Source organism: Tenrec ecaudatus, chromosome X (assembly GCF_050624435.1).
Source record: "Tenrec ecaudatus isolate mTenEca1 chromosome X, mTenEca1.hap1, whole genome shotgun sequence".
Classification (NCBI taxonomy): Eukaryota; Metazoa; Chordata; class Mammalia; order Afrosoricida; family Tenrecidae; genus Tenrec; species Tenrec ecaudatus.
Window position 1 is genome coordinate 14,939,217 of NC_134548.1, and position 24,428 is coordinate 14,963,644.

The following is a 24,428-nucleotide window of genomic DNA, read 5'->3' on the forward strand; positions in this document are numbered from 1 at the left end:
ATTAAGACTGATTGTGATTATGTATGTACAACTCTTTTAAAAAGCGATTTAACCATGGAAGCGTATGATGTGTGAATACTATATCAAGAAAAACTATTAAAATTCAAAAAAGAGAAACCCAAATGTCACCAGTGGTTTCCATGATGAAGGAGAAAAAGAGCTTTTTGCTCTGGTGCATTGAGTTCATGTTAATGATGGTGGAATAATTGGGACAGGATATCAATGATGGTTGGACAACATGAAGAGTATAATCAATGGCACTGAATTGTACATGTAGAAGTTGCTGAATTGGAGAATGTTTTTTTTAATGTAGAGAATATATATTTATTTTATATATATTTATTAGTTTCTGTAATCAAAACCATGTATATAAGACCTTACATATTTAATAGTGCTTTACCCCTGTACAAATGGGAAATTAAGTTTAATGTTTCTAGACCAATATGGATGTTAATTTCTGTACAATGCCAACTCAACCTGATACAACTGGGATACTTTTCCAAAGTTGACAGCACAGCTAAAGTTTTCAAAAATTCAAATGATATATATATACATATGTGTGTGTGTGTGTGTGTGTGTGTATAAAGACCACTCACAGTGTGTGTTCTGCATCAATAGTAGCAACAGCTTTTCCAGGTTCTGCAGTCATCTAAACAAAACTATAGAGATATCCAGCACACTCCATTTAACAAAGGAAACAATACAAAATAAAACCTCAGAAAACAGCAAAGGTCTGTAACTATTGTGGTTTCTGGCACCATTTAAAAAAATTTGCTCCTCAATCATAACTGGAAAGAAAACATTCTAGAATAACATAATTAAAAAACAGCTCTGATATAGCACCATCACTATTACAGATCATAAAGCAGGTACAAGGTACTTTACATTCACAGAGATATGATACGGTATAGTCCTACATCTGTAATATGAGAGGATACAATTAAAAAGGCCTCATTTGAGACTTGATTGTACTTTTCCAGCAGAGGGCCCAAAGGATGGTGTGACACAGCTCTGGTGCAGAATTGCACCTTCTTAGATCGGAGTTCCTTTCACTGGTGGCACAGCTCTAACTAACTGCTCATGAACACCAACTAAAGGAGAATGTTTTATTGTGTATATTTTGTCACAATTAACAAAATAATTACATAAATAACAGTGAGTGCTGATGATTGTATATCTCTTCTTGATATTAATGAATTTGTATGACATGTGGATGAAATGCCAATAAAACTATTAAAAAGATGAAATGCCAATAAAACTATTAAAAAAGATAAAAAGAAAAGATGAAGAATTTTGGAAACTAAGGAGCATTTCTACTCTGTCTTATAGGGTTGCTGTCAGTCAGAAACCACTCACTTGCCTTTAGCATGATCATTTTGTGTTGACTTCACTGTAATTGTACACTGCGTTTTCCTTCATGCAAGTTAATAAGTGTCTACCTTTTAGTTAGTGATTTATCCTCCCTTCCCCTCATACCTTTGGCAACCTTTAGAGAATGTTTCCTCATATCTGTAAACATTTTCTTGACTTTTTGCAGTAGTGCTCTTATTATGTTGAGTGGCATTTAAAAATCTCAAAATGAAAAATACTGTATTTTTTAATAGGCAGCAGATTTATGTGGTCCAAAATGGAAAACATTCAAAAAGTTATGCAGAGAAAAGTCTCCTTTTTACACCGGAACTCCTAGGCACACAGTTCTCTGTTATAGAGATAATCAACAGTGTCAGATTTTTTTTAAGCAAAAGAAGAAATGTATTGGAGCCCATACAGGAAACTCTAGAGGGGCCCAGCATCCCCTACTGTGTAGGCATGCCCAGGCAAAGGGTGACACTATTCACTGTACCCCAGGTCTCAGATGGACTTCCTTTCAGTCAAGGCTCAAAGCCCCAGGACTGGCTGGGGGTGGGGACGCAGTGTCAGCTTTTTGGTGTATCGTTCCAGAGACCTTTAATACCTATTTAACTAAATATAGATACATACATGTACTTTTCTGTCCTTTAAAAACATTGTTAGTATCATTGAGTCAGTGCTGACTTATACTAACCTCACATACAATGGAACAAAACATTATATAGTCCTGAGTAATCCTCATAATTTGTTTTGTTTGAGCCTATTGTTGCAGCCTCTATGTCAAACCATCTTGTCCAGGGTCTTCCTCTTTTTCATTTTACTTTACCAAGCATGATGTCCTTCCCCAGGGACTGGTCTCTCTTGACAACATGTCTAAAGTATGAGATGAACTCTCACCATCCTTAATTCTAGGGAGAATTCTGGCTTTACTTCTCTCAAGACTGTCCTGCAATCAATAATATTGTATGCGCACCAATGTCTTTCTGTATATAGCTTTATAAAGATAAATTCCTAGAATAGAATGTACATGTCGTAGAATGTACACAGTTTTAGTTTTGAAAGATAACATCAAATCGGCCTCCAAAGAAGTTATGTTACTATACATTTCCACCAACAGTGTGGTATTCTACAGTCTTGCATTTAGTTCTATTCTGTCCTTGTTAGTGTGAAGGTGGTTTTCCATGATATGTTGTTGTAGTTAGGTGCTTTTGAGTTGGTTCTGACCCATTGTAATCTGGCCCCATCCTCAAAATTGTTGCTATGCTTGAGGCCATTGTTGCAACAACTTTGTCAGTCCATCTCATTGAGGGCCTTTTTTTCCTGCCCCTCCACTTTACCAAGCATTATGTCCTTCCTAAGGGACTGGTTTATCTTGACAATATGTCTGAAGTATGTAAGACTACGTCTTTCCATCCTTGCCTCTAAGGAGCACTCTGGTCATATTTCTTCCAAGACAGATTTGTTTGTCTTTTTAGCCGTCCATGGTACTTTCAGTATTATTCTTCAGGACCACAATTCAAATGCATCAATTCTTCTGTCTTATGTATTCAATGTCCAACTTTCAGGTGCATATGAGGCTATTAAAAATAACATGGCTTGGGTCAGGTGCACCTTCGTCCTCAAAGAAACATCATTTCCTTTTCAATACTCTAAAGAGGTTTTGTGCAGCAGATTTACCTAATGTAACATGTCTTTTGATTTCTTCACTGCTACTTCCTTGAGCACTGTTGTGGATCCAAGCAAGACAAAACCCTTGACAGCTTCAAATTTTTCTCTATCATGATGTTAGCTATTAGTCCAGTTGTAAGGATTTTGGTCTTCTTTACATTGAGCAATAATCCATATTGAAAGCTGCAATCCTTGATCTTCATAATCTTTGGTATAGAAGATAATAACTTGGCACACATTTTCTGACTTGCCCCAATCCAGCAAAATCCAGGTAGTCTTCAAATGCTATAAATTTATTTAAATTCAGTTACTTAGAATTTAGAGATCAGAACATATTGCCTCTTAGAAATTATAAGTGATGTTTATTTTTTAATTCAGGTGCCCTCAAAATTTTTAAACTGATAACCAGTTAGTTTTCAGTTGATTCTGACTCATGGTGACTCACAGATGTCAGAAGAAACATGTGCTCCATAGGGCTTTCAATGACTGATTTTTTTTTTGGGAGGTTAATCACCAGGCTTTTCTTCCAAGGTGCTTCTAGGTAGACTTAAAATAGTCAAATATCTGTTTGGTTTAATAATAGAAACTAAACTGTAGAAAATGGAAACCACTAGCTGTGTCATGGGAGAAAGACGGGGCTTTCTACTCCTTTGTAAATTACAATCTTGGAAACTCTTAAAGGGGCAGTTCTATTCTGTCCTATAGGGTCTCTGTTAGGGTTGACTCAATGGCAGTGGGTTCGTGTTGGGTTTTTAAATGTAAAGAATAAAACAAAAAGAGTACCTAATTGTGGATGCAGCGATCTCATGTAGGAAGAACACTTACGTAGGAATGCATTATCTCCTCACTTATATTCATATGGGGAATTCTCTACTCATGTTCATATGGGAAATTCTCGACAAGCGCGTAATTTGGATGTTTCTCTCAGGGCAGTTCTTTCCATATATGGATCATAACTTTTAAGGTGCTTTGAAGCTATTTAAATTCTCCTGATTACATAGTGTTTATACATTGGGCTGCCAATCCTAATGTCGCCAGTTTGAAACCAACAGCCTTTCCTTGAGAGAAAGATGAGGATTTCTACTCTGGTAAAGATTTACAGTCTTAGAAACTCACAGGGGCAGCTCTACTCTGATCTATAAGATCACTATGAGCTGGAATTGATTCACTGGCAGTGAGTTTGGGTTTTTGTCTTTTATTGTAGCAGTTTACTTATGTGCTGAATTATTCCTGTGTAAATTTCAGTGACAAAATGGTTCTCTCATTTGTATGTATAGAAACAATGCCAGAAATGAAAACAAAACTCATGATTCGACTGATTTTGTATTCTCTCTTAGAAGAAGAAAAGACATGTTCAGATGAAGATTATAATTTCCTCAACAAATGAAGTATTCAAGGCCTGGACAGCTCTTAAATTCAATAATATATAAAATAAATTATAAGCCTTGTGTTTCTTCCAGTTCTTGCATAGGTACCTGCTTACTTGCCAATGCAGTGAGATTACTTAATTTTGTTATATACAGTTTTTTCCAAAGTTGAATGGTTTAATAAAAACCTGAAATTATTTCTGACAGCATTAGAATCTTGGTGTTCCTTTCAGGTACCTTAGAATACAACAGCTTTAGTAGAAGACTCCTGTGACAGCCAAACTGTTTATAGTAGCCCCTTCCTGCCACCTTGCGGGCTCCTCCTTGTCTACTGTGCTCCAGACACACAGACTTTCTCTCTGTTCCTTGAATTTATCAAGCTATGTAAGATGCATTGTACTGTCTTAAACTCCTCATATACTTGTTCCCATGGCTTGCTTCTTTACATGAAACAGATTTCACTCAAATTTTACCTCTTTAAGACAGGCCCTTTTCAGATCTTTTTTCTAAAAGACCCCATTCTCCCAACTATCTAAACTCTCACAAAACCCTGGTTTATTGCAGTATTTCTCTCTCTGAAATTATGTTTCTTTGTTTACTATATATTTCCCTTTAAGAAGTGTTAAGAGAACAAGAACCATATCTTTGTGTTGTTAATCGCTGTGTCCTGGAGCCACTATAACAGTGGCTGGCCCATTATAGGTCTTTTGATGCGTTCTTATAGAATGAATGGATGGATGAACGAAAATTGATAGTTGATTGCTGTCCAATCACCACCGAACCATCTCCTTGGAACTGTTCTTGCTCTTTAGACATTTAAACAATAGCTCTTCATGTGGGATGGCCTTCGGAGAGTGATCCCCATCTAGGTTATCTGTCATTGCGTGTTTTTGGTTAGGTTGTTGTGAAATCCTGCTCTGCAGAGGAAAAATTTATAATTGGACTTGTCACAGACAGATGGATAGTCTGAAAACTGGAAGGTGGGAGAAATCTTCCCTTTTCATCTAATGCTGATTTTTGCCTAATAATCTGGTCTTTGGAACCTAACCATGTTGTTAAATAAGGAGTGGATGTGTTAATTTCTTTTGTTGTGTAACAAATTACCACAAATTTAGCATTTTAAACCATACCCCCAAATTAGTTGCCAGCACTGTAAATTCCAGCATGCTGTCATTAGAATCTCTGTTTTAGACATTACCTGGCTGATATCAGATGTCAATTAGGCTGTCTTTTAGACAGATTTATAGTTAGTTTCCAAGAACTAACTCTTTGTTCTTCTGATCACTATTGTTTGTTTTGTCTGAGTTTCTGTTCTTAATTATTTTTAATATATTTTTTGATTTATTGACTCTTTAACCATTTGCAATTGATACTTTAGTCTATTAATTTTCCCTCCATATATTGTTTTAGTTGCCTCACATAAATTTATGTTTTTGTTGCCTGTTTTATCTTCTTTGACTTATGGATTATTGTAGAAGCATATTAATTTCCAGACTTGGATATTGTCTAATTATTTATCTTGTGGTTAATTTATTGGGTAACTGCATGTAGACATAGAACATCTTCTAACTTCAGTACTTGTCAATGATTTAAATTTGCATTATGGCCCAGCCTATGATCTGTTTTTGTGAATGTTCTCTGTGCTTAGGGGGGGAAAAGACATTCTGCAGTTCTTTGGCACAGTTTATATATTCACTTAATCAAGTTTTTAAAAGCATGTTTTTAAGATCTCTGTTTTGATATTTTTCTCCTTACACGATCTATTGAGCTCTTTTTCAGTTATCTTTCAGTCCTGGGATTGTAATTTAATTGTCAAAGTCATTCTTTCATCATTGGACCTTACAGTTCTGTCAGAAATTTCAAGCCTTAATTTTTATTAATACAGCCCTATTTTATTTTTATAGGCTGTTCCTGATAAGTCTAACCTGTCAAGTCCTTTTTTGGTTATTTCCTGTTATAGCTGCTTATATTGGCTTTTAATTTATGGTGTCTTGTTTCCTTGTGTATCTGCTTTTCTTTGATTATTTACTGTTCCTTCTAAATGAAAAAGTATATGCAGCAGGTAAGGTCTAGGTTAATGCTGTTTCTTTGAAAGAGTGACTTTCTCTTCTTTGTCTCAGTCAACTGGTAGTCCCACTAGTCTGAACCTGGGGCTTCCTCTTTCCAAGAGCACATTTGGGGATTTATTTAGATAATCTCAGTGACATAAAGCTATATAAGGGCTGATTTATTTCTAGTTCCCCTTATTGGAAGTAGAGCTCTTTGGGTTTCAGCTTAAAGGAAGTATGGTTTATTGAAGTTTCTCTTTTTGAGAAACTCTTGCCTGAATCTGTAAACCAGTTCTTCTTCCTCCTCCCCCTCCACACATACACTTGTTTCTTCCTAGATCTTCAAATACCAAGATACCTAAAACAATTTGGGATGGTTTGGATTTTCCATCCTGGTTTCTATTCTTTTTTTCCTTTGATTTTAGCCAGATAATTCTTCACTCTCTTCTTAAGATGTTTTTAAAAAGTATTTTCTCCAGTGTTTGCATTTGTCCTCAGAGAGAATTCTCATCAGGTTAAATGATTTGCCATTGCCAGGAATTAAATGTCTTGATTTTTAAATACCATTTTAAAAAGCTTAATCAGTGTTACTTCTACAAATCAGCAGTTTAATCCAATTTTAGTCATAATTTATTTTCTCATTATGAATACTGGTTGTTAAAAGACTCACTTGTTTCCTAGTTTACATTGTTCAGTTTGATTTTTCACAGTTTCGTGAAAAGAGATTAAGTGGAACCAATTGTTCTTTATGTATCTTTATATACAGAACCTTTTGTGTACTAGGGCTTCTTAGTGGGAATGATTTCATTTTTATCTGAAGCTTCCTTTGAAATGAGACATACCATTGTTGGCAGAGAGTGGACTATTTAAATATTTCCTAAGTGTTCTTCCAAATCAGTTGAAGAAAATGAAAGACTAATTCATTCTATCTGTAACTGACTTAAATCTTCATGTGGTTGGTTCCTGGCTCATTCTTGTCATTGAGATCTCAACTTAAATGTTACCTATTTAGAGGCCCTCCCTGCCTGCCTATTTATTCTTTGTGGTCCTTCAGAATATATCACTGTATGTGATGATGATCTTATATTTTTTCTCCCCTAGCAAAATGTAAAGTTCTGTGGGGCAAGGACTTTACCTATCTTGTTCACAACTGTCTTCTGTATCTTATTTTCCCATTCCCTAAAATGTGGCAGGCCATTCGTAATTGTTTAATGAACGAATATAATAAATATTTTGAAATTATGATATCATTTTCTCTGTCACAAATCCAAACAAACAAAACCCACCTCAGTACCATCGAGTTGATTCCAACTCATGCTGACCTTACAAGAGAAAGCAAAACTGTTTCTGTGGGTTTCTGAGACTGTAAATCTTTACAAGAGCAGAAAGCCTCAACTTTCTCCCTTGGAGTACCTGGTGTGCCATTGACGGACTTTAAACAAGGAAGTGATATGATTTGACATGCTAAAGGGATGTGATTTGTGTTGAGAATAGACCGAGAGCAGGCAGGTGGGGTAGCGAGTGTAGAGCTGAAGGACTATAGGAAACTGTAGGGATCTTGAAGTATGGTCCACTTCTAGGTTCACACATCTATTCCATTGGCTAATTTGTCTATCTTTATGTCAAAGCCATACTGGTTTGATTTCGATAGGTCTGTTGTAAGCCTTTCTTACATGGAGCAGCTGGTGCTGTTAAACTGCCAAGTGGTTTAACCACCCAGGAGTGTTAAAAGTTTATAATTCCACTGCCATCAAGTTGAATCTGACCCATCTCAATCCTATATAGGCTCCTAAAGCTGTAAATCTTTACATGAGCAGAAAGCCGAATCTTTCTCCCACAGAGCATTGATAGGTTTGAACCACTGACCTTACTATCAGCAGTCCAAGGCTTATCCGACAGTATCACCAGGACTATAACACCTTCAACAGGAGCCCTGATGGGTATTAATTATGAATCTCCAAGGTCAGCTGTTATACTCCTGTAAAGAGGTACAGTCTCAGGAATACAGAGGGACAGTTCTTCCCTGTCCTATAGGGTCACTAAGAGTCAGCATAGACTCTGACTGCGAGTTTGGATTTTGGTTTGGTATCATCTTCACAGTTATATTTTGTTGTTGTGGCCACTAATTTTTGTGGCCACTATGTTAATCCAGCTTGTTTAGAGTCTTTTTCTTTTCCATTACTCAATCTACTTTACTACACATGATGACCTTCTACAGGGACCTGGTCCTTCCTGAGAAAATGTTCAAAGTATATGAGATGAAATCTTGTCACCCTCTCTTCTGTACTTTTCCCAGTGCAGATTTGTTTGCTCTTCTAGAACTCCACAATATGTTTAATGTTCTTCACAAACCAAAAAATCAAAGTTGTTAAGTCTTCTTTCACCTTCCTTATTCACGGTCCAGCTTTCAAATGCATATAGGGTGATTGAAAAATACCATGGCTGTGGTCAGGTGAGCCTTATTCTTCAAAATGAATCTTTGTTTTTTTTTAACACTTTAAAGGGATCTTTTGCAGCACATTTGTCTACTGTCTAATGTTGTTTTCTTTCTATGGATGTTGATTGTGGATCCAAGTAAATGAAAACCTTGACATCGTCAATATTTTCTCTGTTTATTGTGATACTGATTATTGGTTCAGTTTTGAGAATTTTTGTTTTATGTTGAGATGTAATCTATACTGAAGACTGGTGGTAGTTTTTAATCTTTATTAGTAAATGCTCAAGTCCTCATTGCTTTAATGACCTAGAAATTTTTTTAAAACACAATATAGTTATTTAATAGAATGTCCCTCAATTTGAGTTTGATTGTTGCTTTTATGTTTACATTCCAGTTTTGTGTTTTTGCAACAATGCCACAGGCACGATGTTATGAACTTTTTTCTTAATACATCCTAGCAGGAGGAAACTTGTAACATTGATTCATCCTATTTTTGTTGTTAACTTTGATCATTTAATTAAAGTCTGGTCTGCCAGGTTTCCTTCACTATGAAATTACTATTGTTAGGTACATTTCTTTTTTTTTCATCCAACTTTCCATCTCTACTTGTAGCATGCATTGATGACACTTGTTTGAAATAGTTATCACTGTTATGTTTGTTCAATGGTGATTTTCTAATCCCATCACATTTATCATTTGGAATTCTACTCTAAGAAAGTACCCCTCCCCTTTTTATTTGTCAATTCATCATTCATTCATGTCAGCAATCAGCAAGGACTCAAGGACTCATGTGTTCTTATTTTACTATGTTGGTTATAATATCTGTTACTTATTGCTCAAGTTCTCCCCAATTTGACGCGTGACTTCAAACTGGTTCCTGTGTTGTCTTGACATACCTCATTATTTGACCACTTCCTTGCTTTCCAGCATCACAAAAATATATGCCAGGCTTATATTGTTCTTTCTCTGGCCCAGCCAATGAATCAACTCGGTGAGCTTTAGACTTAGCCGATTTTCTAAGGAACCCTGATTCTGTTTATTGAAGAATTATCTTTATAAGCCAAGATCTGGCCTCTAGGTGTTCTCATAACTCCTGGAATGTAACTGTTTCTAGATCCTCTCACAGATGAAGCTGGGGAAAGGAGGTGGTGGTGGTGTGTGTATTTGTGGCAGTGGATTTCTTTTTTTAACATCTTTATATATTAAAATTCAAGCTTACACTTTCAACTCCAACCCTGAATCTTTCTTCTTTTCATGTTTGAAGCCCCATTGTATGAGAGTAAAATACCAAGGCCTCATTATTTGCAATATTTTTTATATATGAGAGTTTTATATAAAGGGTAAGTGTACAGTAAGAAAGCATCCCATCCCAATGCTGTCCAAGCCCATAAGTCCAACATTAATTCATATTAATGACATTCCAACATATTAGTGACAGTCCAACATTAACTCATATGCCTAACACCAATCTACCATGTCCTCTTCAATCTCACAAAACCGACACAATGATGCTGATTGCAGGAGGAAAGCCGAATCAGTAAGCATGTAAGCATCTCAGCATTGGCAGGGGTAGCCACATGGCTACTCCAGCACTCAGGGCTGCATCAGGATAGGTCCATGTTGCTTCTCCTCAGGGATGTCTTGCAGGAAGTAGGCCTTGCCAGCTGAAGCAGGGAACTGGTGAAGGCAACTGCACCCTGGTTAAACCATCAAAGAGCTAGAGACCTGAGAACTGGAAAGGCTCACCAAGCCATTTATCTCTCCGCCCTTCAATTAATCCCACATGTATTTATCAGCCAGGTTGGCACAATAAACCTTAACTATCTCACCCCCTATGCTCTGATATTATCTTCTATGACTATATATTCTCCTAGAGAGGATTTTGTGTCCAAAGATGCTGCTGTGTAGGCCATGAATCCTGACCATGCTCACCTCCTCTCTATGTTTAAATTTGCTAAGTCCAGTGGCATTCCTCCCTGCGTTGTCAGAGCCTGTTCTTGCTAGTAACACATTATTAGTATCAGTGTGGCAGGGGCTGTTAGTTGTCTTTCCAACTTCCTTCGTTTTTTAAAAACATTTTATTAGGGGCTCATACAACTCTTATCACAATCCATACATATACATACATCACTTGTATAAACCACATCCATACATTCTTTGCCCTAATCATTTTCAAAGCATTTGCTCTCCACTTAAGCCCTTTGCATCAGGTCCTCTTTTTTTCCCCCTCCCTCCCCGCTCCCCTGTCCCTCATGAGCCCTTGATAATTTATAACTTATTATTTTGTCATATCTTGCCCTATCTGGCATCTCCCTTCACCCCCTTCTCTGTTGTCCGTCCCCCAGGGAGGAGGTCACATGTAGATCCTTGTAATCGGTTCCCACTCACCCTCTGCTCTCCCAGTATCGCCCCTCACACCCCTGGTCCTGAAGGTATCATCCACCCTGGATTCCCTGTGCCTCCAGCTCCCATATGTACCAGTGTACAACCTCTGCTATATCCAGTCTTGCAAGGTTGATTTGGATCATGGTAGTCGGGGTGGTGGGGGGGGGGGAGGAGAGGAAGCATCCAGGATCTGGGGGAAAGCTGTATTCTTCATCGGTGCTACATCGCACCCTGACTGACTCATCTCCTCCCCTAGGCCCCTCTGTGAGGGGATCTCCAATGGCTGACAAATGGGCTTTGGGTCTCCACTCTGCACTTCCCCCTTCATTCACTATGGCTTTTTTTTTTTGGATGATGCTTTATATCTTATCCCTTTGGCACCTTGCTAAATTCTAGAAAACACATAAAGTAGTTCATATCATTTTGTAAAAACAGTTATCTAAGTACAGTACAATAATTGTGTACATTTCTCTTTTGTATTCAGCTTGAAAAGAATAGATAGTTAAAATACTGTTGTCAGAAATTACCTGGGATTAATTCTTCTCCCTGCCCCCTGTCAATGTAGTTTTGTTATTTGTTTCAAAGACAGGCTTATTTGTGTTCCATGTGAGGCTCTTCTGCTTGTTACCTTCTCCTCTCCCTTTAAAAATTGTTTGTGAACCATTAGCATGGTTTTAAAAGAATTATATCAATTATTAAAATACTAGGATATTAAACATACCTTTTCATTGTGTTTGTTCTTTCAGAGAGAACATCATTTGAAGAATATATGAAAGTTCTGCCAACGAATGAGAATTCCTTCCTTCAGACATTTTTTTCTCTAGCTGCACAACTTAGAAGATTATTTGTAGTGCCATGTTCTGTGGCTTCCATCAAAAGAGGAGTTTGTCTTCATGAAGATTCCTAACATTGGTAATGTGATGAATAAATTTGAGATCCTTGGGGTTGTAGGTGAAGGTAAGTTGAGATTTTAGAATTTCTTGGATTTTTTATCAATGCACAGCTTTACTTCATGCTAAATATATAAATTCAAATTTTGTTGCTTTAACCTACAGTCATTTAGATAGCTTTTCAAAATTTGTTTAATTAAAAAATTATTCTTAAATGATAGGAGCCAATCAAAAGTTAATATGTTAAAAATCTTTGAAAGTGTAAGAAATCAAGAATTTCTTAAGATGACCATTTTTTCTATTCTTTCTGTTAGTAGTCATGGTTTCTCGGATATACTTTTAAAATTATATATTAATATCAGCGAGACTTATTTTAAATAATTTACATAATCTAAATTTTACCTATTACATGGTACATAAATGAGTAAATAAATTATATGCTTTTCAGATTGATAAACTACTGTTTATAAATTTATGTCCTTTTTAATTTTCTAAAGTCCTATTTTAACCTCAGAAATCAAGCTATGTTTTCAAGATATGTATTATAACCTATATAATATCATGATTTAATTAGTGACATTTTTCTTTCCCATTAGCAATAAAATAATGCTTATAAGTCAGTGATGTTAATTTGATAACTTACAATAATTAAATTTTCCTGGTTTTTGCTTATTAGTGATTTTTGCTTTTACATTAACAATAACTTTATGGAAATTTTGTAGAATTATGTTAATGGAAAAAGTGATCATAATTTTGGTTTTGGTGGTTTTGCATACTCACTATATCATTACAGTAAATCTTAAATATTTATATTTAAATGAAATGTTAAATATTTTATATTTTAGAATTCTTAAATAAATTTTGATTTTTAAAAGTTTTCTAAATTTTCTATGTGAACAGTAAAGTTGTTTAAGCTTTTAATGTTGATAGTTCCTGTTCAAATAAATAGAAGTAATTAAGATATGTCAAAGAATCGAGTGCTTGCTTTAGAGTTTAAAGCAAAATTCATATAAAAAGTATAGCCCTTTTTTCCTTCACCAGTCAATTTCTTTTTGTACTCTCCTTCATTGATAAAAATTATTTAAGTAAAATTTATCCTCAATGTATCACCTACTACCTGTTTTTAAATATTTAAATATATATTTGTTTATTGTTGAGAATATACAAAGCAGAATATTTATCAATTCAACTACATGTACCGTTTAGTGACAGTGCTGACATTTTTGAGTTGTGCTGCCATTCTCAACCCCATTTTCTGAGTTGTTCCTTCTTATTAACATAAACCCACTCTCTCTAAGGGTCCTGTCGAATCTTTCAAGTTGCTGCTATCAATTTGATCCCATATGGATAAAAGAACATAATGCTTAAAGCAGACGTTTTTTATTAGTTATGCTAAACTATTGTTTGGTTTTAGGCAGATTCCAGGGGATATTTTTGGTTTAAAGTTTTAAAGATGATATCAAGGAAAGAATTTTAAGAGTTTATCCAGTTTTAAGAGCTCCTGAAATTTTGGAGCCTGAGAGAATTTGATATTCTGTATTTCTCATCTTTTGATGAGGATTCTTTTATAGAATAATAACCGCTCCTTCTCCTTTTTTTTCTTTTCTTTTTTGAAAGCCTTAAAGTTTGAGATGTTAAGTAGTAAAACTTCTGACTGAGGAAGGTCAACTTATACAGTGTAACAGGATTGTCATACTACAGATTCTGAGCTTTATCCTTGTTTTTATCAATATATGCACAATTGATTGTCTTCTTATAGATTAACTCAAATTGAAAAAAATATGCCAGATTTTTATATAAATCAGAATGTCAGTTTGAAACATAGTTAGAAACATCATTACTACACCTTTTCCCTTTGAAAACCACCTTGGATATTTTGGGGCCAAGAAATACATATCTATTATGTATATGAAAAATGGTCAAGCATGCTCTACATTCTTAAAGTCTAGACAGTGCATTGTCCTGGTATCACAGTGATCAAAGCACTCAGCTGCTGATTGAAAGGTTGCCAGTTTGAACTCACCGGCTACTCCATAGGAGTAAGATGTGTCAGTCTGCTTCAGTAAAGATTACAGCCTTGGAAACCCTAGGAGTTGTTCTACTTCGTCCTCTAGGGTTGCTATGGGTGGAAATTGTCTTGTCAGCAGTTGGTTTTGTTAACTCTAGTTATCTTGTTAAACTAGACCCTCAGAGGCAAAGTCAGCTAAATGTTCTGCCTCTGAGGGTCTAGTTTATTTCCTGAGCAAGAGGATCACATTGCTGTTGTGACAATTCTGATTCTTAGTGACTTCATAGGGCAGAATAATACTGCTCAGCAGGGTTTCCAAATATGTAAATCTTGTCAGAGGCAAAAATTGTTTTCCCACTGAGGGGCTGGTGGGTTCAAACCACTGAACTGTCAGTTAGTAGTTGAATACTTAACCATTGTACCATAAGTAACTCAAAAGATGTCAAGAATCTCATTGAATACATGGAAAGAAGTGGGAATACTTATCTATAATGGCCAGACAGACAGTAGCCTGTTACCCTTTGACATATGCCCTTGAACTAGAAGAACCTTTTACGTTTTCATTTACTTTTAAAGTTCATATGTTTTTATCTTGTCTTCAAAAGTTTTAAACCTTAATTCTACCACTGAAATAATTAGAAAGAAATATTTAATTATACCTCTTAAGTTGAGGAAATGTTTGTTTAAACTCTTAAGGTTATATAAATATATGTATAACAAAAATACATACATTCTATTTATATGAAGCTCTTGTCATGATCACCCTAGAAAGTTCATCTTTTGGGGGGTCATTATTGTAATACAGGCATCCTCAAACTACGGCCTGCAGGCCACAATGTGACCCCCCGAGGACGTTTATCTGGCCCACTGGGTTTTTTTGCCCTGTTTGTTTTATTTACTTCAAAATAAGATGTGTGCAGTATGCATAGGAATTTGTTTGTAGTTTTTTTAAAACTATAGTCTGGCTCTCCAAACGGGTCTGAAGGACAGTGTTTAAAAAGTTTAAAAAGTTTGAGGACCCCTGTTATAATATATGAAGAGGATTAAAAATGTTTGTAGAAAAATGGAAATAAAAAATAATGGAAGTTTCCCACCACCTTTTTGACACTCCTTAAACAGCAATGTAAATATAGCAGAACTTTTATCTTGCTGAGATCTGTAGTTGGTATGAATGTCCTAATTATTTCCTGTTTTGTTTTTATTATTGTAGGAGCCTATGGAGTTGTACTTAAATGCAGACACAAGGCAAGTATCTGCTTTACAAAAAGAAAATGTCTGTGTATGTGTAATTGTTTTGGAACTAGCACAGTGCTCTGTGAGTGTGGTCGCAGAGTTAAAACTGGCCAGCTCTGTTGATGGTACTTAATGAAGCAGAATTAATATTTGATCATTAAAAAAATAAAGCAGATTTCCATGCAAGCTTTGTCATGATTAGGTAGTCAATAGCGTTCTTGTGATCATGTATTATTTTTTTCAACTCATTTTTGTATGTGTGAAAAGCTACCTAATGGGATTAGGGAAAAGGTGGTGGAATGGAAAGAAGAAAGCAACATAGTAACAGATTTAATTTATGTTATAGTACTTATGAGCAAGGAGAAGTTTCATTTATTCTTTTTCATGTAGACCCAATAATAGGTTGCTTGATGAATGTGGATTCAGCTTTTGAAGAGTAATGGATAGGAGTCTGTTTGGTTATAGAATGGGGATTAGAATAATAGTATGATTATGATTATTGACTATATTTGATCACTCTTGAGCAATCTTAAAATGAATATTATAGATTTGATGATGATAATCATTATATAGTATTCAGGGAAGTTACCTGGAAGATTGCATAGCTGTTGCTTCATGGTGAACATGTTTTATTTAGAGACTAACTTTTAAGGTAGCAAATGTTGAAGCTCATAATTTCAACCATTAGATTAAATTTTTCCTATTAAGGTATCCTTATCTGGGTACTGTCTTAATATTTGACCTCATATTATTTTGGATCTATTTAGAATATTGAAAAGGAAAATGAATTTGAGTCCCTAGAGGATTCCAAAACTACTGTTTTGATATGGTGTAAATTGAAGAGTGTAGAATTCTTTTGGGACATTGCCATCAGAAGTTTAAAGACATACATGGAGGATATGTCAGACAATAACTTTACATTTTGATATTTTTTAATAAAGTCCTATGATTTTTATGGGAATACTTTTTTGTCTTACCCTCTTATATACACATATACTTGTAATTCCACATAAACTTACCACACGCATGCACACACATAAATATGATAAAATGCCCGTATTTTTTTTGGTATTAAGCTCAGTACTACCTGTCTTTTGAATTTAAGATTTTATAACAGTAATATATTTGAATATTTTAGATTATTGCAATGAAGTACATTACCTAATATGACTCTTCTAACCCTATTTTTTTATAACTCTCCTGAAACAATTTTTTTCCGATGTAAGAGAACATGTAGAGGATGCTGATAAGATTATATGATTCAGTTGTGAGTGATTGTTAACAGAGATAATTGTGATTGTAAAAACTTGGAACTTGGGGAGGGAAGGGGGGGGGAAAGGAGGACCTGATGCAAGGGGCTTAAGTGGAGAGCAAATGCTTTGAGAATGATTGGGGCAGGGAATGTATGGATGTGCTTTATACAATTGATGTATGTATATGTATGGATTGTGGTAAGAGTTGTTTGAGTCCCTAATAAAATGTAAAAGAAGAAAAGAGAAAAAAATGATTAGGGCAAAGACTGTACAGATGTGCTTTATACATGTATATGTATGAACTGTGAAAAGAATTGTATCAGCCCCAATAAATAAAAAAAAAAGAAAAAAAAAGAATTAGGAAGCTCCCAGGAGCAAGTAGCTCCATTCTGTCCTATAGCACCACTATGAGTCGGAATTGGGAATGATGTCAGTGAGTTTGGGTTTTAGTTAGAACAAACAAGTGTCACAGAGGGTATGGGACTTGAGTTGGTTAAGTAGCTGAAAGGAGCACTTGGTACGCCAAGGCTGAACAATACAAAGACAATAGGGAACATGGTGTGCACAGAACCAACCACCAGAGGGTGCAGGTTGGGGCCTAGGGAGAAGTTATTCAATCAATTATCACATTAAAGGCTGGATATTTTTTTACCAAAAAAAAAAAAAAAACTTGGAACTTTAGTGTGGTGGTTGGTCAAGTTTCCCATCCTGTTGGGGATAAAATGAGATATCTCAGAAGCAGGAAGTGGGGAATCTCACTGGCATCAAGAGTGAATGAAGAGCCAGGAGTGGAGCGTCTGTTGGACTTGAGGTTCCCTGTTCATTGAACATACTCAGTCCAGGGACAGAAAACTGTGACACTAGAGAAATGGTAGAGGAGTGACAGCAGCAGAACCAAGGGCCAGAACATGAGACAAAGCAGTGGGCTTCCTGGCCCACAGAGTGAGTAGAGCTAAGTGACATCATTTAGGCAGGATACTTGCTTGAGGAATGGCACTTAACTGGGATAACTAATTTTGTTGACTCATGGAACTAGAGCCAACGGCTGAGGTTGTGGTGGATTGAGGTGCCTTTTGTACCTTTGTCAGAAGCATTAAAAGAACCTTGTAACACTTCCCAAGCAGGGCAGAAATGAAGAGCCATGTAGGCTAAGGACCAGAGAGAGGTATGCTTGCAGGTACAAAGAACTGTGATTCTGAATTGTATGTAACCTGTTTTAGTTCCCTAATGAAGCTTATAATTGTGAATATGGTCTGTGAGTTTTGTGTGGTCAACAAATTAAATTATCACTTGAAGTAGAATATGAAAAGTAGAGGGTGCTGTGGGAGGGATGGTTGGTGTCAGAATTTGTAAGGAAGGTTGGAGGGTAGGGCATGTCTGACCTCAACCTCATATTAACCAACATTGGGGAGCTGATGCTGATAATGGCCATCTCTTCTTCTTGTGAAGTCAGAGGGGGTCAGATGCTGCCCCACACACTTATATAATTATATGTAATTATAACTCTCTTACTTTGATTCAATGAATTTTGTATTCTTGAAATTGGTCATTTCAATTACTTTATATTGGTTTAGTAATTTGAAGGTCTATTTGCCAGTAAATCAGAGGAAAAATGGTTTGATTACTATGGTCTCTTGATTAGGGATGATTAAGAATTTGAAATAATAAATTAAAATAAATATAGTTCCTTTAAAAATCTTGTTAAGAAAATTACTGCAGTTTGAAATTAAACAAATAAAAAGCTCCCTAATGAATTGCTATGCTTTTAATGAGTTTCCTTGAGTCATAATAAATTTCTGGAGCTTTTGAAAAATAAAAGTCCTAGGTGGGTACCACTTAGGAGAAATAGGCTGTTAGTTTCCAAGTTAAATTGGACTGCTTTCATAAATATATTACCTGTTTATACAACATAGAAAAAGGAAGTTTCAATTCTTAACCTTAGGTTTTATTATCCAAGCATTTCTGAGAGACCCACAGAGTATATTATGCCAGAGTATATTATCTATCTATCTATCTTTCTATCTATCTATCTATCCATCCATCCATCCATCTATCTAAGCAAAACCAAACTCACTGTAGAGCTGCTGGTGGTTTTGAACTGCTGACATTGTGAATTGCAGCCCAACACGTAGTCACTATACCACCAGGGCTCCATCTATATATATCAGACATATATCAGACACACACTTGCACTATATACTAATAAAAAATTAAACTGACTCATAATGACCCAGTAGGACAGAATAGAATGCCCCCATCGGATATCCTAGGCTGTAATCTTTCCAGAAGCAGACTGCTTCATCTTCCTCTTGTAGAGTCACTCTGTGGGTTTGAACCATCAACCTATTGGCTAGCCACTAAGTGTATAACCACTGCACCACCAGGGCTCCTTTAAATACAAATATAACACAATTCATCCAGCAGTGTTTTCTCTCTCTTTGTTGTTGTTGCACTTTGATTTTTAATTCCTTTCCCTGGCCTTTTCTGTTGACATTATGCGTGCTTCCCTTGCCTTTTTTTGTTGTTATTGTCTATGGCAGCATTCTTTATAGGAGCCCCAAAGTTGAAATAACCCGTATATCCAACAATTATTAATGGGTAAATCAATGCATATTTATTCATAAAATAGAATATTATATGAAACCATGAAAAGAATTAAGTGCTGATAAGTGCTAAATATGGATTTCCTTGAAAATAATATGCTGAGTGAAAGAAAGTCACAAAACTGTACAGCATGACAAAACAATAATAATTTCTAAAATTATCAAGGGTTCATGAGGGAGGGGAGGTGGGGAGGAAGGGGAAAAATGAGGAGCTGATACCAAGGGCTCAAGTAGAAAGCAAATGTTTTGAAAATGATGATGGCAACAAATGTATAATTGCGCTCGACAAAATGGATGTATAAGAGTTGTTGAGCCCCCAATAAAATTATTTTTAAAAGCAATTTAAAAAAAGCAAGACACAAAAATACCTATTGTATGATTCAATTTACCTGAAATATTCAGATAGACAATTCTATGAATACAGAAAGAAAGCAGCTAAAGAATACAAGATTTCCTTTTTGGTATGATGAAAATGACCTAAAGTGGATTATGATGATGGTTGAACAACTCTGCGTATATTGAAATCATTTAAATGTACACGTTAAATGAGTGAATTGTAGATTAATTATCTTTAAAAGCTGCCCCTATTGTCTTTTGTACAAATACAGTTTGTTAGTCATATAGACTTGTATTGGTTTTGTCTTTCTTTGCGGCTGGTCTAGTTGCTTGTTTTTTTATTTAATCATTTTATTGGGGCTCATACAACTCTTATCACAATCCATACATACATACATTGTGTCAAGCACATTTGTACATTCGTTGCCCTCATCATTCTCAAAATTCGCCTACTGCTTGGGTTCCTGGAATCAGCTCATTTTCCTTTTTTCTCTCCCTCTCCCTTCCCGCTCTCCCTTCCCTCATGAACCCTTAATAACTTATAAATTATTATTCTATCCTATCTTACACTTCCCGGCATCTTCCCTCACCCACTTTCCTGTTGCCCATCCCCCAAAGAGGAGGTTTCATGTAGATCCCTGAGATCTGTTCCCCCTTTCTACACCCCCTTCCCTCGAGGTGTCGCCACTCTCACTGCTGGTCCTGAGGGGTTCATCCGTCCTAGATTCCCTGTGTTTCCAGATCCCTACTGCACCGCTGTGCATCCTCTGGTCTAACCAGGTCCGCAAGGCAGAATTGTGATCATGATAATTGGGGGAGGAAGCGTTCAAGTACTAGAGGAAGGTTTGAGTTTCATTGTTGCTACACGGAACCCTGAGTGATTCATCTCCTCCCCACTACGCTTCTGCAAGGATGTCCAGCTGTCTACAGATGGGCATTGGGTCCCCATCATGCAGTCCCCTCATTCACGGTGATATGATCTTTTTCCCCGCTTTTGTTGCTTGAAACCTAGTCCCCTTGGCCCTTCATGATCACACATGTTGGTGTGCTGCTTCCATGTGGGCTTTGTTGCTTCTGGGCTAGATGACTGCTTATTTACTTTCAAGCCTTTAAGTCCCCAGATGCTATATCTCTCAATAATCGGGCACCATCAGCCTTCTTCACCACATTTACTTATGCACACATTCGTCTTCAGTGTTTATGTGGGGAAGGTGATCACACAATGATGGTTTTTATTCTTTGGTGTCTGCTACCTGGTCCCTTAAACACCTCGTATTCGCTTAGGCTTGTGTGCTTCTTCTCTGTGGGCTTTGTTGCTTCTGAGCTAGATGGCCACGTGTTTGCCTTCAAGACTTTAAGACCCCAGATGCTATATCTATTTTGATAGCCGGGCACCATCAGCTTTCTTCACCACGTTTGCTTATGTACACATCTGTATTCAGCGATCATGTCGGGAAGGTGGGTATCATGGCATGACCGTTTAGCTGAACAAGGTGCTATTGTATTGAGGGAGTGTGCGCGAGGAGGCCCAATGTCCACCTGCTACCCTACTGCTGAACCTATAAATATATGCACATAGGTCTATTTCCCCCATAATCATAAATATATTTACATATGTACATGTTTGTATTTAGGCTTCTATGTATGCCCTTTGCCTCCTAATCCTTTCCTCTGTTTCCTAACGCTTTTCTTCTGTCCCACTACCATGTTCAGCCTTCATTCTGGTTTCAGTAATTCCTCTCAGTTACCTTGCCCTTGGTCAACAAGCAATAGGCGAATTTTGAGAATGATGAGGGCAACGAATGTACAAATGTGCTTGACACAATGTATGTATGTATGGATTGTGATAAGAGTTGTATGAGCCCCAATAAAATGATTAAATAAATACTGGTTTTGCACCACTCGTTGTTTCCTTGTCCTTGGGTTGGCCATAGTTGCTTGTTAAAATGTTATCTTTTCCTGTTTGTCATGATGTAGACTTTTAGTGCTAGCAGAATGGACCAAGACTGGAAGTAGGTGACAATGGGTATCTCTGCCCTTGGAAAACAAATGCTAAATGGGGCTAGGATTCCTAGTGTAGGGCACTTTGAGGTATAGGGATGAATGAAGCAGAGTTTATCTTTGTCCTTGAGTACCTAATGGTCCATCTGAAGAGAGAATATACTGGAAAAAATGACCCATAATATTACTGAAAGTGAGACTGTATCAATGAAATGAAGGACTCACAGAAGAGCTCTCTTAATTGTTGTTCCTTTCTCCTTTCATTGGTCTAAAAAGATATCACTGGATGGAAATACAAAGCATGGATTTTTTTAATTTTTAAAATCATTTTATTAGGGGCTCATACAATTTTTATCACAATCCATCCCTCCATCCATTGTGTCATGCACATTTGTACATTTGTTGCCATCATCATTTTCATGGGCTACTTGAACCCTTGATATCAGCTCCTCATTTTTTCCCTCCCTCCCTCACGAAGCCTTGATAATTTATAAATTATTGTTTTTTTCTGGAATATGAATCCAGTATAAATTGTTTTTAGGATCTGCAACTGGGTAGTCATTAGATTCATGATAATGTATCATTTTACAGCTAAAATTAGAGCTTCAAATGTATCCTCCAAACAAATGTGTTATGTGAAATTTCATGTTATAGTTAAAAATGATTATAATCATCCATATTGTATACCCATCATTATATGTAAAATAGTCAAGTGGATATATTTTGCATAATTTTTACCTATGTAGTGAAATGCTTATAAAATGTATAAATCAAGCCTCACAGAAGACAGATCTGTTTAAGTACTTGTGTATAAAGTAAGTCTCTTTTTGAAAAGGTTAGCTGTGGGTGAATGTATAATTAAATAACTCCTAGCATATTGTACTCTGAGCGAATATGAAAAAAGTCGCTGTTTTATTCTTTGTACTGTTGCAAGAGATCATGTTTATAAACAGGTGTATCTTGCCTTTTGTGAACACAGTATGATATTGTTACTCCAGGTCACAGACCATACTTTTTAATTGACTGAACTAAATACCAACCAATAACAAAAGAGAAAGATAACTACTTTGTCTGGCAGCTTCTGTTTTTTGTTCTATATACACGTTAGCATGCATTGGAAAAATCTTAGTAATGAATGTTAAGCTTCTGTTTTGGGGTCCTTATGCCCAATCGCATTGCAAGAAGTTCTGGTTGGGACCTTTCCCCTATAGATTGGCATTGCTGATTTTCTTTATATTTGTATCTTTGGTTTGACCCAGCAGAGGGGAAACTTACTTTAGAGCATACTTTTCTTTGGCAAGCCTAACAAAGTTATCCTCACCACAAGGTAAAGAGAACTGAATGGTTGTTAAAATTGAGAGGTGTAATTAGAGTTTGCGGAAATAAGTTTTTGAAGTCTAAATGAGACAGAGATTACTGGATGTCAAAGGACATTTAGTGAACATGAGATGGGAAATTCCTTTCCTCTAACTGGGGTTGATTTATCAGGTTTTTGTTTGATTGGTGGGTTGAGTTTTAGGTAATAGGTCACATTTGCCCCTAAGATAGCTAGCTAATTATACAAAGCTGTGAACAATCCCAGGTTGTGAGATAACATAAGTGTTCAATAAATTAAAAGTTGATTTAAATTAGTGAAATGAGGGCCAGAATAGAATGATATTTCAGAGTATCAGGGACTTAGTCCTTGAATGGGGAGGGATTAAGGTGTTGAAAGAGGTAAACTTGTTTACCTGGTATCATTTGTTGGCCTGAGAAAATTGTACAGATTTGATAAGTTTGTTGGGGTAAGGGGGGAAATGATTTGGCTTTAATAATAAAAATAAAATTAAAATGGCACAGAATATCAACTCAATATATTGAGATTCTACCATGTACTAGCTACTCAAGTAGCTGTTTATGTTATTCTTTTAAAAAATTTTTTTAAATGTTAATCTTTACAGTGACCTTTTATCGCCATTTTTATATGAAAAAGCTGAATCTCAGGTTATGTAACGGGTTCAAGAGTATGCAGCTGCGAACTAGCAACAGCTAGCTTTAGCATGAAATGGAACTATGTGTGTAGAGCCAGAGTGAAGGGGATATTTAAAATTGTGAGACTGAAATAAAAGAGTTAGACCTCTTTGGAGTGAGGAATAGCAAAATTTCCTATGTAATATTTACCCAAAGTAAAAATTTATAAAAATATTCATAATAAGTATTGCAGAATAAAAGAAGCTATTTCATTTAAAAAATGCCATTTTGAATGACCTCTCTAAATGAACTGTGTGTTGAATGTTGAACGATAAGAGATTAAGGAGGAAGTAGTTAAAAGAAAAAAGGAGTACTGGTGGCATAGTGGGTTACACATTGAGCTGCTAAGTGCAAGATCAGTGGTGCAAACCCATCAACTGCTCCAGAGGGGAAAGATGTTACTGTCTACTCTTGTAAAGATTCATAGTCTCAGGTGCCTGAAGAGTTGGAGTTCACTCAATGGTAGTGTTTGGTTTGGTTTGGAGGTAAAGAACATTAGTGTTTTACTGGTTTTCTTTTCTAGGAGTTGAGAAATTAAGATTAAGACTAGTAGAAAGAGGAGATACTTGAAGAAAAGTCAGTGAACCTTCATTACTTTCAAAATTTTTATGCTTATTTGGGGATGACGATTTGGACAAAAAGTTGCCATTTAAACCCTCAAAGTTAGTTTATATGAAAAGAAAACAAACTTTTTATTGTTATAGGTTTTTTTCACGTAATTTAGTCTAATTTTAAACAATTAAATTTTAGCCTTGGATTTTACATGTGGATTGAGTTTTGAAAACAAAAATTAAAGTGATAAGAGAACAATGAGAAACTGTTATCACATCAGTTATAAT

At 36.0% G+C, this 24,428-nt stretch overlaps 1 protein-coding gene across 3 annotated transcripts in view; it reads left to right on the forward strand.

Moving 5' to 3' along the window:
- Positions 1 to 24,428, forward strand: part of CDKL5 (cyclin dependent kinase like 5) — a 209,363-nt gene that overhangs the window by 66,389 nt on the left and 118,546 nt on the right. For all 3 annotated transcript variants that reach the window (XM_075538596.1, XM_075538597.1, XM_075538598.1), the window contains exons 2-3: positions 12,002 to 12,212; positions 15,364 to 15,398. In XM_075538596.1, the coding sequence (XP_075394711.1) occupies positions 12,149 to 12,212; positions 15,364 to 15,398 (99 nt within the window). In that variant the 5' untranslated portion in view covers positions 12,002 to 12,148. The remainder of the gene's footprint in view (positions 1 to 12,001; positions 12,213 to 15,363; positions 15,399 to 24,428) is intronic.